General features: G+C 34.3%; 1 protein-coding gene across 1 annotated transcript; it reads right to left on the reverse strand.

Moving 5' to 3' along the window:
- LOC122585955 (lysM domain receptor-like kinase 3) lies at positions 1–3,152 on the reverse strand. The gene is made up of 2 exons (XM_043758071.1): positions 609–3,152; positions 1–455 (listed from the first exon to the last, which is right to left on the reverse strand). The coding sequence occupies exon 1, from the start codon at positions 2,959–2,961 to the stop codon at positions 1,591–1,593; it is 1,371 nt and encodes a 456-aa protein (XP_043614006.1). The 5' UTR covers positions 2,962–3,152; the 3' UTR covers positions 1–455; positions 609–1,590.
- Positions 3,153–16,042: the final 12,890 nt, after the last annotated feature.

Here is a 16,042-nt window from a genome sequence, read left to right on the forward strand (position 1 = left end):
GAAATGTGAAAAGAAGGAAACCTGCAAATTATGATAAATTGAAACCCTATTCGGAGGTCAGTAATCTTGTATACAACTCGTCAAATTTGAAAGGTGAGAATAGTCTCTTAGATGAGAGAAAAGGGTGGCATAAGACTAGGAGGTTTGGAGGCAAATCAATGAATCAAAATGAGTTGCATGATGATTTCAGTGATAGAACCGAGTCTGAAAGAATAAAATGGAAAAAACATAAGTTGTGGTCGCTTCCTGAAGTTTTAACTTTGATTAAGGGAGTCTCTGAATGTGGTGTCGGGAGATGGACGATGATGAAAAGACAGTTTTTCTCAGGAAGTCCGCATCGGACAGCATCAGGTTTAAAGGTAGGTTTGTGTTGTCATTTCAGTTGTGAAGTTACAGAATCTGATTCATGTTTATGGACATTTTCAGGATAAGTGGCGAACTCTTCTAAGATCATGCTGCAAGTGCAAACGAGCATGTGTCAAAGAAACAGTAAGTTTGAACTCTAAAGTCAGGGGAACTAATTAGTCAATATTTGTATATTTGACTGTTAAGAGTCAAAAAGCTCTATGTTTGACATGCTTCCATGTGTTAATAGAATGAGCGGATACCAGAAGATATCTTATGCCGGGTAAGGGAGCTCTCAGTGATTCATCCTTATCCAAGGAAACTTGAACAGAGGAAGGAATATCCAGGAGTCTAAAACTGTGTCAAGTGCCTCTTCAGATACATCTTGTCACTGCAGGCATCAACCTGATCCTTTCTTGTTCCAACCTTTCAAAATACTATAAGATTTTAGATTAAAGATCACTATTACCATTTTGGCCTTTCACCACACTGCATAGGTCTGTTTTCGGTCAAGTACAGTTAGATACCGATTATTAACCACAGAATATCCAAACTTGATAGATAGTAACTTTAGTTGGTTAACCACATGGTTTGGTTTAATTATAATTCTGATTGTAATCCACTAAACCTGATCAGGTTGACTGATTAAACATTTCAATTAATGGATGATTTCTGTATTAACGTTCTACCTATTACATATAATAGCTTGTTCTGTTTTATTACCATTTCTCATTTTCTCTACAAAAGCAGCCATTGATACTTTATGATTCCCATACACTACGTAGCATTTCGGATTCTTCTGTCTCTGTCTTGATTTTTATATAGTCGTCTGAAAGACTGAAACCGATTGAAACAAACCGCAATTTCTTTTAACACACCAAAGTATTAATATGAAAAAGATGTGCTATCAACATTATACATGAAAGAACTTGATCAAATAGTTGCTCTGATTGTATAATAAGATTTACAGTTTTACATTTTGTATAATTGTTGTGTTTGTTTACACTTGAAGCATAAATCTTAAGAGTTGTAATTGTATATGATTCTATGGGGACATCAATACAATAATTTACTTGAAAAAGTAAACCTACAATAGAATAATCTTTGATTAAGTAAGTTAACAACCTAGCATTAGTTTAAACATATTTAAATAAGCCTATCATCAGTCAGTTTAGATATACTTAAACAAACCCAATGTGAACAGGATCCTAAAATTAGTAGTGGGAGGAACAAAACCATCACCTTTCACCTTGGGGCGTAAGAAGTCGTAAAGTCAGTTGGAGCCTGAATAGTATCTGCCCATTTTCTTGAATCCAAATACAATTTGGAAACCTTACCCGCCACACGGCTCATGTTAGGCCTTTTATTCGGATCCTCGTCCACACAATTCAACGCAATTCGGGTCAACTTCTCGGCCACCACCACCGGAAAAGAATCCTTCAACCTTCTATCCACCCACCGCCTCAACCTCCCTTCATCTTTCACCACATTTCTCGCACTCTCAACAATCAAAATTTTCAAATGATTCCCACTCTCCTTATCATACTTATACTTCACCGGCTCTTCACCTGATAACAACTCTAAAATCACAACACCAAAAGCGTAAATATCGGATTCTTGTGTGGCGAGTCCGTTAAACTCAGGCGCCATATAACCATTAATTCCTTCGAATCTCATCCCTCTACTATCAGATCTCACCAATTTAGCAACAGGTGACACAGTTTCAACAATCTCAGTGTTATTTTCCTCCACTTTCTTCACAGATTTAGCCGCCTTCACAACCGTCTCACCGCACAACTCGGCGGTACCAAAATGACAAATCTTAGCATTAAAAGACGGTTCTGTAACAATAACGCTACTGGATTTAACATACTTATGAACTAGATTAGTATTCAAACCAGCATTATTATGTATGTAGTCTAATCCTGAAGCCAGATCAGTTGCGATCTGTATCCGTGACATCCACGTGGACAATACCGTGAAATTCGGATTCCGTTTGTTACGTAAACAATCAGTTAAATTAGCACCGGCAGTAAAATCATAGGCTAAGTAAATATAATCACCTGAAATCGAAGCTCCTAGAAGCTTGATTATATTTATATGATGACTTTTATATATCACCGATAACTTCTCACGTAATTCGGAATCAAGTATCGGACGGCGAAGCTTCCTCTGAAACAACAAAACTTCTTTGCCGCGAAGAGTACACCGCCACGACGGCGACGCCGAAGAAGAAGCCGATGAAAAGCGTTTGGTTAGGAAATTGTTAGTTGCGGAGCGGATTTCGGCGAAATCGTAGATGTGTGTGTTTTCAGGTAAGGAATTGCGGAGACTGTGGAGTGAAGCTCTGGTGGAAAATGATGCGTCTGCGGTGGCTGTTGAGTCATTGAGTCTGTAACCTGAGCCGGAGTTGGTAGCGCTGACGGTTACGGTGGCGGAACTGTGGCTAGTGGTTGTGATATTGCTTGTTGATGATGATGATGATGATGTGGTTGCCATTGGAATTGGTTGTGTGGTGGTGGTGGTTTGTGGTGTTGTAGATGATGAGGAACTCCTTGTTCTTCTTGTTAATTTAGGAGGTTCAGATGCATTTACAGCCATTTTTGTTCTGCACATATATGATTGTTTGTTGGGAAAGGGGATTTAAAGAATTACTAAAACCATAGAAATTTAAATGGAGTCGAGTCAGGCTCAGATGATAACATCGCTTGCTTAATTTGTGTATGAAAGAAAATAAGTTTGGTGAATAGAAAGCGAGTAGCGCGTGGGCTTATTTGTTTAGTGTATATCTCATGCTCCTCGTCTATCTGTCTAAAGTGGAAACGGACCAAACTGATTGAATATTTGCCCAAACCTTTTATTTTCCATGTTAACATTTTAAAATTTTCTTTAATCATATTTTAGTTATAGAGTTGATATTATTACTATCCATACAATAATATAAGTTTATTATCAAATAAATTCAATTAACAACTTTGAATGAATACTTGAATTAATCCAAATACTCTTCAAGTTTAGCACAAATATCCTCTATGTTCATTCATACCAAAATGCTTCCAACAAGAAACCATACCAAAATCAATGCACGGCATCATATACAATCATTTCTTTATTAGTTGAATGTGTGAATGGCTTGAGCAGACAAATAAAAAGTCAAAAGAACACCTGTATCTATATATATACGAGTATGATTTTTGCAAATCGTATAGAAAGTATTTAAAAACAAGCGTTTTGGTTAATCATATGATTAATAAGTTTTAAAAAAACAAACAAATAAAATATTTTTTATTTTAAAAGTAGTTATTTATATATATAAAAAAAAGTTTTTGAGAATGATAAATTTATTGTGTATCTGGTTCATTACTTTTTATATAGAAGATAATTTATGATTTGTTGTATATATATCAACGTTCAAATATTTTTATTATAAGTGCAAACCAATAGTTATCAAATAAACCAAGTTAGATAAACAACTATGTATGTTTGAATGTAAGTATACTGAATCAATCAAATACTCATGAAATTTAATAATCTTTACGTTCCACCGTCGTCTAAAATCATACCAATTCAATTTGTGGCATCCTACAAATATACGAAGTTGATAGCATGATAAAGTCAAAGAACAATATACGAGTATATATATATACATACAGAATCTACCAATAAACTAAAACATGATTGATATATTCTTGAAACGACACGTGACGTAATTCTTGATCGACACGTGTCTTTTTAATTTATTTATTTTGTTAAATTGGCTTTTTTTTAATTGTATATAACTTCAATTTCCTAATTAGAATTAGAATTAAATTTTAACTGTTGACTTATTAATATAAAAGACATTATAACCTTATTTGATTGATCGTTTTCTTATTAATAAGTTGTCTCTTTTTCTCAATTCTTCAACTCCTATTACTTATATTCATTATAATAAATTTTTAATATGAAGACTTCCAAAATTTTGAGTTTATGGTCCAAAATCAGAAAGCTATTTGTCATCATCCACTATGCTTACAAGTTTCGATTTTGATCTAGTTCTAAAAATTTAAGATAAATCCAAAACTTTAACTAAATATATATTATATTTATCATTACTGTTTATTAAAATTTAGCTTCGATAATCGATTTAGTTTAACCACAATTTATTTCATACTCACAAATCATGTATTAGGCATATTTGAATTTTTTTTATGATACAATTTATATAGCTAACGTATCTTGTACAGGTATTAGGACTAATAGAATAAATATATTAACGAAACGCATAGAATATAAAGGATTTAAATATTTAATTGATAGTTTTAATAAAGAAGATGCTATAGGAGAAGGAGATACAGAGAGTGATGTTTAACCGACTATAATAAACAATTTATTGAAAAAGACAGGAGTCCCTTCCGCCAAATAGAAAATTCATTCGACAGACACACCCGTGTAGAATATGATATCTGGCTTAATGCCTTGTATTTATTCACTTTTTTATATGTATTGATAACGTGGAGCTGACACGAGAATAAGCTTTGTATATGTATTAAAAGTCTGCTTATTTCTAACGCACATTTGCTTACAAAAAACTACTACTCGTATAACTTTATATCAAAGAATATTATTATTCAAAATAATGGCTCCATATTATAAGTCAAAAAAAAAAAAAAAAAAAAGAGATATCGAGATACCAAGTTGTATTTGAACAAAATATCAGCGTCAATTGAAGTCAAAACTTACAAGAAAGGAGATAAGTGATATATGACTTAGAATTACAAATAAATACGATAATTGACATGAACCTTACTTTAATATATACTCGTAGTCTATACAAATGGTATATCGTAGATGTATATTCGATAATTTAACAAAATCCTTTTAATTATCACTGGTGAAGGTTTTTAGATCTCAGTGAGATGCAATCGGATGAAAACAATAAATAAACATAATTATCCAAGTTGTATGAAACAATGTTATTTTCAGATGCTACTCTGATCTGTCTAAAGACTTTCAACGATGTATTTGGATGTTTGACTATTTATATGATTCAACGCATACAACGTTCACAGAAAGAGAGGATTCATATAACTTTGACTCATAAATATAATCCAACTTGTACTAGTGTATGTAAAGAAGTCAACTCTCGAATTAAATAAATAAATAATGGGTAGTACAACATTTTTTTTTTTTGAAAATTAACTTTTATTTACAAGGTCAAGGCCACCAACTAGTGGTTCGGCGAAACTATACAACCATATCAGTATAAAACAAAGTTACACCGGTTTTCCCAACTAATCGTACAATGTTTCTTTCTATTTCTATACCATAAGAAGCTTATCGATCGTATGTCTTGACAAATCTTCTCCATATTGACCCCGCCGTTGTTAAATCTCTTCTCATTCCGTACCTTCCAAAGACACCAACAAGCCACGAACATGATGCATTTAATGGTTTCTTTTTCCACCTTTCCAAAACCCCCCGGTTTGATAAAATTCGAACAAGTCTTTTACCAAGAACAAGAAAATAGGAGGGATTTTACACCAGATGCTTACCTTTTGCCAAATCTCGATCGACACCGTACATGAGCAGAAAAGATGCTCGTTAGTTTCCTCGTACTGTTCACATAAGCTACACATGCCAGAATTAAAGTAGCACTTCCTTTGTTTGAGAGCCATCAGTGTAGGTAAGCGATCCAAAGCCAACCTCCACATAAAAATGTTGCATTTAATCGGTATCCATTTAGACCATTTAAAGATAATTCTTCCCCTGTAATCTTCATCTCTTCTCAGAAGTTCTTTAACAGCCTTCACATTGAAGCTTGTTTTCGAGCCACCCATCCATTCCCATTGGTCCCTTCTATCACATAGCCCCCGACCCTCCAATAATGTAGCCAGCCTAAAACGTTCCTTAGCTTCACCATTTAACGTCTCACCCCTATCTTCATTCTCGCAAATTACAAACTCACCAACATCTAAACTATACTTATCCTTTATTAAGCATTTTTTTTCTCTCTCTTTTTTGAACAAAACAGGGAACTACTCTTTGAGTGGAACATTGCACAGCCACGGATCGAGCCAAAACCTTATTTGTGAACCATCACCACATATTCCTTTGAAGAGATTACCAAGACTCCCATCTGCCACTTTTACCTTGGAGATGGTTCTGACAATATTGTATCATACCCTAGTAACGTTTTTGTTGAAAGGTATGGCAGCCCAACAGCTTTTGGATTCATGGGTTGCCTTAATAACACGTCTCCACAGCCCATCTGGATCCCTATGGTATCGCCAAAACCATTTTCACAGTAGGGCGACATTCGCATCATATAATTTACACAGCCCTAAACCTCCCTTATCAATCGGTGAAGTAACCGTATCCCATGCCACCCAATTAATTTTTCTAGAATCCCCACTCCCTCCCTAAAGAAACCGCCTTATAATTCCTTCCAAACCTTCAATAACTTTCAACGGGGCCTTTAAAAGAGAGAAATAATAGGTTGGGAGGCTTTCAAGAACCGCCTTAATAAGAGTCACCCACCCCCCAAGAGGATGACAAAAAGCCTTCCAACTCGACAATCTTTTCTTGAAAATATCAAATAAAAAGTCCCAGTTTGCAACTCTGTTCATTTTGCTGCCAATTCGAATACCGAGGTGAATGAAACGAACGTTACTTGGTTTATAGCGCACAAAATTGGTTGCCCTTCTGACCTCTTCTTCACTACTTCCGATCCCAAACATCAACGATTTCCCCAAGTTTATTTTCAAGCCAGAACTTATGTAGAATACACGAAGTATTCTGGCCAACAATCTCAAGTTGTCGAATGACCATTCCCCCAAAAAGGCACAGTCATCGGCGTAGAGAAGATGTGAGATAACCGGGCCATGGTTAGGTAAGAAGATACCTTTAAACGAATTGCTAGTCACCTTTCTCATCATAGCAAACAACGCCTCCATCACAATAGTAAAAAGGAAAGGTGAGATTGGGTCACCCTGCCTTATTCCTTTGGAGCACTGGAATTCAAAGGTAGGGGAACCATTCACCAAAACAGCCGATCTAGCAGAAACTAGCATACCATGAATCCAATCACACCATTTACCGGGGAAGCCCATCTGTGCCATAACCTCGAGCAAAAAACACCAGTTAACATTATCATACACTTTATTGAAATCAACCTTAAATATAAACGCCTTCCTGGTACTTTTTTTGATCCAAGATATGACCTCGTTAAGAATGAGAGGTCCATCAGTGATGAGCCTGTTCTCCAGAAAAGCCGTCTGATTACTACTTATGAGAGAGCCCAACACACTTCTAATTATATTCGCCAGGACTTTTGAGATAACCTTACTTATAACCCCATTGAGAGTAATGGGCCTGTAATCATTTAACTGGCCCGGATCCCTTACCTTTGGAATCAAGGTTATAAAAGCCGACCCACAAACTCTATTTATTGTGCCCCTGTCATGGAAATTCTGAATGATAGAAATAAAGTCTTCTTCAAATCTGGACCAGAACTCCTTTATGAATTTGAACGTAAAACCGTCTGGGCCCGGGGCTTTTTCTTCGCCACATGAAAATACAGTTCTCTTAATCTCTTCTTTAGTGAATGGTGAAATTGATCGACGTCGAAGTATCAATCAAAAATAAACCTAAATATTTTATACTAGATAGGGTAAGTGGGTATCGTTCCTACGAGGAGCGTCTGTGGTTATAGTAAAGTTTTAACAATTTTAATAGATTTTAAAGACAATACTAAAAGTAATTTTAATTAACTAAAGCAAAGATAAAATTAATTAACTAGACTTAACTAATAAAACAAGACAAAATTAAAAAGAGAACTTGTAAACAATAATAAAGAAGTGCATCCCTCCCGAATCCCAAAAGTTGCGTTAATTTACCTAATAAACTTTACCGAGTATTTATTCTAAATTACATAGACATAATTTTAGTATTATTTGACAATAATAGTTTTAGGCACAACCTATGTTAATTATATGACCTGTCTTAATCCCTAAACTAGGTGTACTCGGCACAAATCATTAACTCGCAATAAGTTGTCTTACGGAAATTCAAATCAAATAATAGTGAATAAATACTCAATCAGTCATATGAATTATAATCCAAAAAGAACAATGTTTACGCGACTGAAAGTAAAGTTCATCAAATAAAATTAACTAACAATTGTTCATCGGGAGAGATTGCAAAAACCATAGCCGGACATAGTCATCTTCGAATCACCAAAGTTTGATGTAGAAAGTAGTTGTTGCATGATGATGTCGAATAAGCTGCTTCTGTTTCGTAAATAAGATCACTTCAATTCGTTCGCAGCCTCCTAATTCGTCCGCAGCCAAAAACCCCTCGAACTAATTTCCCTCCGAAAGATATCATATGAATTCGACTAAAGAACCCCTTCGACTAATAATTATCTGCCACCCTCCAGATTATAAATTGTATATATATAGCCTTTGATTTCTTATCCCCACGTGAGCTGCTACTAACCGACATAAGACCAATGGGCTTTCCTTATTTTTTGTGTAGCCCGTTCAAAATAATGAAGAAATAAGCTTTGGGCTGATGGAGAATATAGAAACAACACAAAACTTAAAATGTCTTGTACGCAGCTATATCAACAAAATAAGAATATATCTTCTAATTGCAATAAAACTGATGATCATTTTGATGTCTAGTGTTATCTGCCAAAACAAGCTGCGTGCTTTTTGTCATGAGCCATATTTTATCCTTTTTAATTTAAACCTGAAATTTACAAAATATATATCAAAGTAGATCTATTCAATAGAAAATTAATCTATATAATAATTTTTAGACCATTTAATATATATCTAATTATGACTTATTAAACCAAATCGGCAGCCTCTTGATTAGAGAGTTTGTTATCGAACTGGCAGTCAAGAGTTGGCCTTACATTCCAATCTTCTCGAAATCTATCTCTATAAAATTCAAAAATCTGTTTCTTCACAAGCTTTGGCTTTGTAACCCAATCGTCTTCATTCATCAATCTAGGTATGGAGTTGCTTTTCTTTCTGTTGTTAATAAGACCATGGAAGAAATGAGAGTTCTCATCCCCTTCCAAGTCCTACATGCATCTTGATCTTTGCCTCAAGTCTTTACTCTTATTATCCTCCAACTCAACGAGCTTTCTCTTGCATTCCGTTCTGACCCATGCGTCTTCTTCATTTAGATCAGCGATTTCCAGTTGGAGGTCGAGTTCCTCCAACTCCTTTTTGCACATCTCATATTCTTCACCTTCTCTGCTAGTCAGATCATCTCTCCACTTTTTTAGAGCATGTCTGACCCATTTAAACTTCCTCATCAATTAATGTCTGGGGGCCATCGAAAGCAAAAGAATCAAGGGCCTCATCAATTATCGTCTCACAATCAGGTCTATCTAACCAAGAATTTAAAAAGCCTGAAAGGTTTTGGCCCCAAGTTAAGTTCCTTAATGGTCAACATATTGGGGCTGTGATCGGAGAATCTTCTTGGCAAAGCTCTAAAAATTGCATCAGGCCACATATCTATCACACCCCTGTTCACCAAACATCTATCTATTTTGCTTAACTTCACCCTGTTATCGCCTTCTTTCAAATAAGTAAACTTGTTGCCTTTCATATTGAATTCGTGGAGCTCAGCAGCCTCAATGAATAGATTGAAATCTCTTGCTGCATGTTGTTTGAATCTCCACCCCTTCATTTCCTCTGCCGACCTCACCGTGTTAAAATCCCCCATTATGAACCAAAACTTTCTGAATTATTGACCATGTCCTTTAACGAATTCCATAAAAAAAATTTCTCATTGTTGTTTTGAGGGGCATATACGTTAGTGATATATACCGACCCATCACAACCTTTTATCTCCCCTTTTATCTCCCTTTTTATCATCATATAGTTATTAGCTTTAACACAATCAATTTTTTTGAAAACCCCCGGATCCCATACGGTAATAAGACCCCCTGACCTACCGACCGGTTCAACCACCTCGAAATTCATGTCCATCTTGCCCCAATATCTTTTGATTATACTATCAGTGACACCCCCCGTTTGAGATTCTTGAATTAATAAGCAGGAAATTTTTTCTTTTACAATAATCCCTTTAATCCAGTTGGCTTTATTGTCTCCCTCCACCCCTCTAATATTAATTGAGAGACAATTTATTGGGGAAAAACATTAATACCTTCATTCACGATTATCTTCCAGACCTGCTTCTTTGCTTTTGATAAATCGGCCCCGAAGATTTTTCCCACATCAATTGTAGCATCAACCTCCATCTCAATCTCTTTGTGCAGTGGTCCTGGTTCACCATCTTCTTAAATTTGGCTATTAATTGGAAGCCCTAATATCTCGCCCTCTTCTATCTCCTTTCCAACTAGGGGGAAATTATTGTCAATTTCCTGATTATTCTCCCTTTCCTTTTCAATTTCCAGGTCTAAAACTTCGTTTGGTTCGTTATTTACCTCAATAGGAGTTACAGATTTATTATTAGGCCCGTTAATAAATGAGTCAGATTTGGGCAAAACGTTTTGGTCTGTTGGGCTTAATAAATCTTCAAACTCGGATGGGTTTGAGTCTCTGGGTTGTTTTTTGGGCCTCAAAGTTGAGACATTAAAATTGTTGTACCATTGAGTTTCTATTTTGTCTTTTGAGTTGCCTTTTTTTCTTTCACGTGATTTGGAATTAACCACTGAAAATCTTTTTTGTCTCCTCCCATAATTAATATTTTGGGCTTCTCCATGTTCCACTTCCCCATGCATCTTCCACTCCATCTTTCCATGCACAAACGTTTCAGTTGCCCCCTTTGTACCATCCACCTCCTTGTCTCTTGAGATTCCGTTTACCTGTTCAGAAGACCCACTGGAGTGTCCAATTTCCGATCCCACTTGCTGTGACCGGTTACTACGGATGACTACACAGTTTGGACACCAATTTGACATCTTCTCCACAACCCACACTCTGAATTTCTTGTTCAATGCAACGACGTCCCTAACCTCTTTACCATCCCCCACCAAAATGGCCACTCCTTCCCCTGCTTTGTTATGGTCATCATCGCGAGCTGTCGACGGTAAGATGACCTTACCAAATCTTCCCCCGATCTTATTGAACAGGTTTTGCCGATGCTAGATAGAGAGGAACCCCTAGGAATTGATTATTATTTTTATTTATTTAATACTCGTAGTATGCTTTAATTTTTGACTTGTCCGTGCCAAGTCTGAATCTTGATAACGCTTTAGATGGATAATTCTCTCATGTCTTATATGAATATAGCATTACAAATTTTATTTTATTTTTAGAATGGAAGAGATTATTATTAATCATAAAGTAAGACTATCTAGCAAGATGTTAGAGGCCTAGGTACAACAAAAAAGAATACAATCTACAATACACAAATTACACATCTAGACCCCTCTTGAAAACTTTAACTGTTAAGATCGCAAAAAGGTTGAAAAAACTTATGCCAATTATTATAAAGAGACACAAGAAAAAGTATCATCTACGAAGACCGAGTCACCAGTTTTCACTTCATAAATGTTTTTTATGCAATCCCAAACAAGTTTCGAGGCAACACCCCATATAATAGCTAACTAGCAACAAGATTATAACAATAAATAGAGGGAAACTATTGGTAGAGGCGTAGAGCTGATGAAGATAAGTAGCCACAAACTACGACCAGAACATTGATAAACACAATCAACTAACCTAGAAGAAAAGGACGCACAATCCATTCATCCCACGTCAACTTATGTCGTTTCCTATCACAAAAATGAATCGAGTTAAAACCCATAGAGACGATTGCATTGCATATTAAATATCCCCTTCTCAAAAGAACTTGATATAAGTATTGTTTTTTATTTGTACGGTTACGGTACAAATGTTATAGTAGTAATCAAATTGTATTTTAATTGTATGTTCTCTCATAGCTATGTGCTCTTTACCTCCTCACTAGTTCATTAATAATATATTTTTGTAATAAATGAAACAATACTCTTCAAAGTATAAGAGCTTTCAACTTCGGTTATAGATATGACAACTGGTATTAATATAATAATAATAATAATAAATTAGTTGTTAATCAACTACCAGTTTTTGAATAATTTATATCAAGTTTGAAACCAAAATTTTCGTCAACTGATGATAACCTTGAGTTGATTTACTCTATCAAACCTGCTAAACCGATCTAAACCTTTTAGAAGGTCGTTTGCTTTAATGAAATTTCTAGTTAATATCAGTCTATTATCACTAATTTTTACATTTGCTACACTTGTAAAAGTTAACAAGCACCGGGCCGAACATAAAACAATATAGTTGGTCCCATAATAGCCCATAACCCAAACTTCCCTTGGTTCCAGCCCTCCAGGGACACCATATATTAACAGCGTGAAGAAGAATTGGGCCCAAAAAAAAAACTAATCAATTAAGTAGAGATGTGCATGATCCAGATTGGATGGTTTTAACTAAGAATTTCGTCCAAACCAATAATAACGGTTTAATGTTTTTTCAAACCAAACCGTCCATATTAGTGTTTTAAACCAAACCAACCAAAACTAATTAAACTGGTTTGGTTTGGCCGGTTTATCTTTTATAAATATATAAATAAAATCATGTGCTTATAGCTAACATACTAAGATATAATGAAATTATATTTTCTTCATATGTCACAACTATTAAGTATTTGATATGTATACTTGTAATATAGAACAATACCATAATATAATTAATACGATGACATAATTACTTGAGTAGAAATATTAACTTATGTTTATAACTACATATTTTAATCTAATGATCCGGTTTGGTTTAAATGGTTAATTCAATCTTTAAAACCACAAACCAAACCATAAGAATGGTTTATTGGGAGAAAAAACCATCGGTTTAAAATTTTGATGTCAAACCGACCAAACCGTACAATTGGTTTGGTTTAGCTGGTTTTATTGGTTTCGACCAAACCACGCACATCCCTACAATTAAGCATATGCATAATTCATCGGATCTCGAATAAGGAGATGACATAAAACATGTAGGTCTAACCCAATGTTGGTCACATTAACTCATCTTTCTGTTTTGTATATATATCCTGGTGTTATGATGACACGAGTAACAAGATTTGTAGGTACAAAACGTAAAGAAATTCGTCATTTCTTAGTCGTCGTTTTTGAGATTTTTGAGACAATTTGACGCCCCTCATCATAAAGCAAAATGAATCACTCACTTCGATAATTTCTTCAATTTGTTATCTACTGATGTATACAACAATAATAATCAACATGGTTTTCTTTTATATCCATTTCGACCAAATGACAAACACATCGACATATTGTATTGAGCTGGATTCATTGAAATTTGTGAAATTTATTACTTTTTAAACTAAATTTTGATCGAAAGTTACAAGCCCGGCGATATGTTTAAATTAGTTCATCAATCCAAACAGGTCGTTGGTTCAAGTCCTATGCGATATAATTAAAATCAATATAAATAAATAATACGTGGTGTATTGTCAAAGAAATTAAAGCTTGATCGATCCAATAGTAGTCTCTTCGAGGTCCGTTAAAAAGTTTTTGAGAAGGCCTGTACGTCTAGACTATATGCATGGTCCCCTTTACTTAGGCTAGTGAGCTTGTTTGAATTTTATACTGGTTGCACTTAGCATGTGATTTGCTTTTTAAGGCTCCATTCTTGAGTTTTATTTTGAGGAGATAAAAAAAGAAAGGGTAAAAAATATTTAGTTTTTGTATTCTTGAGTTTTTGTTTTAAAAGAAAGAGAAGGGAAAGAAAGGGAAAAATAGAGTGTTTTGATCCCACAACTTTCTTGCTACTCTTGGCAAAATTTGAAAGGAAAAGTGGTTAAATTATTATTATACCCCTCAAACTTATATAAAGATTTTAATTACTACAAGGCTATAAATGTAAAATTGTATCTTTTTACCCTTTCTTTTCCTTCACTTCTAACTCAAGAATACATTTAACTATCAACTTTCTTTTCTTTTCTTTCAACTCGAGAATGCCTCTTTTTTATGTAATTTTCTATCCTTTCTTTCCCTATCCAATCTTCTCTTTTTTTTTATTTAATAAAAACTCGAAAATACAGTGTTACACTATATTGCTTTGATTTTAAACATTTCTATTTTCTAGCATGTGACCTGTATCTAATATGGTTCGCTTGTATTTTATCATGCATTCATCGATCCATGCCACTCGTATATTTAAATTCTAACAATTTTAAACTTGTTTTAATACCAGATATTACTAGAATAAACCTGTTTATTATTAATAGATTTGTTTGAAAAGGGGGTTTTAGAAGTTTAAAAGCACACAGCTTTTAAAAAGACTACATTTCTAAAACGGTAGCATTGGTTGCATATGCACTTGAGATCAAAAGCCTCAACTCAAAAGCTCCTAAAAGTCTCAAAAGGTATTTAAAATAAAATTTTGTCTAAAATGGGTTGAATTGAAGCTCCAACTTCTAACTTCATCTCCTAAATGTCTAGTCACAGCCCCTCGGACCCAACTCGATCAAAGCTTTTATGCTAAATATACCTAAACGTATATAATGATTGATAATTATTTTAGGAGGGCAGCTATATTAATGTATACCCTTTTATTGTGTCTTGACTACAACCGTTGGCGAGTTAAAAGTTACGACAAAATCATGTTTGTGTTTAACCTTTACATTGAAAGTAGTAAATATGAGCAGGGGTTTTACAAAATAACGATATTGTTTTACTCTAAAATTTCGGATTTAACAAAACCATGAAATTGTGTTTTTTGCTAGAAATGGTGTTAAACTATTAAAAGGGGGCCAAGCCAACCAAGATGTATGTCGTCCAACTTTTACCGTCCATTTATATTTCTTCTTATAACATGGTGACAAGATAAGGAGAAATTCTATTTGATTTTCTTTTGTTTTTCTTTCAAATGAAGGAAATTTTGCATTTTTTAAATGAGATCAAAATTACAGATCGAAGACTAAAATTAATCGTCTTGGTTGAAATCCGCAAGCTCCTCTCGTCCTGGTCAAAGTATGCAATTCCTAATGTTAAGCATCTTGGAATGGTGTAACGCGATCAAAATACGCAAAGGATTCAAACAATACTCTTTACTTGGTGGTGGTTAATTTGAAAAGCAAGAAATAACGTGGTACACAACAAGACTAAAGAGACTAGCACTAGCTTGGTTATGATTTGTTCATTTTAGTTCTGATTTGTTCATTTTGTTCTGATTTGTTCATCTTGGTTGTGACCGGTGTTGTAAATATCGAATTTATCAGCTGATATATCGGTTATCGGACCTTCACCGATAAAAAAAAATGACTTATCGGGCAATATATCGTTTTGGTCAAATTTTGGTCAAACTCGGCACTTATCGTTCAATATCGGCACTTATCGGTCAAAAAAAAAGTTGACCATTTTTTTTTAATCAATTATTAGGTTCAATTTTTTCTAACTAATTTTTAATTAATTCTTTAATTTTTGAGTTAATCTTTTAATTTCTAGTTGTAAATTGTAATTACTTTCTTTACTATCGTTTTTCCCTTTTGAATATAGTCTATAGATACTTAAATTTCGAAACTTTAATTGTAATTATTTTATTTTCTATAGTTTTATATTCTAATTATTGATGTATTGCATTACAAATTGTTTATTTGTTAGTATATATATAAATTTAGATAAATTCTTTTACATTTTAGGGTATCCGATATATCCCCGATATAT

This window comes from Erigeron canadensis, chromosome 1 (assembly GCF_010389155.1).
Source record: "Erigeron canadensis isolate Cc75 chromosome 1, C_canadensis_v1, whole genome shotgun sequence".
In the NCBI taxonomy this organism is placed as follows: Eukaryota; Viridiplantae; Streptophyta; class Magnoliopsida; order Asterales; family Asteraceae; genus Erigeron; species Erigeron canadensis.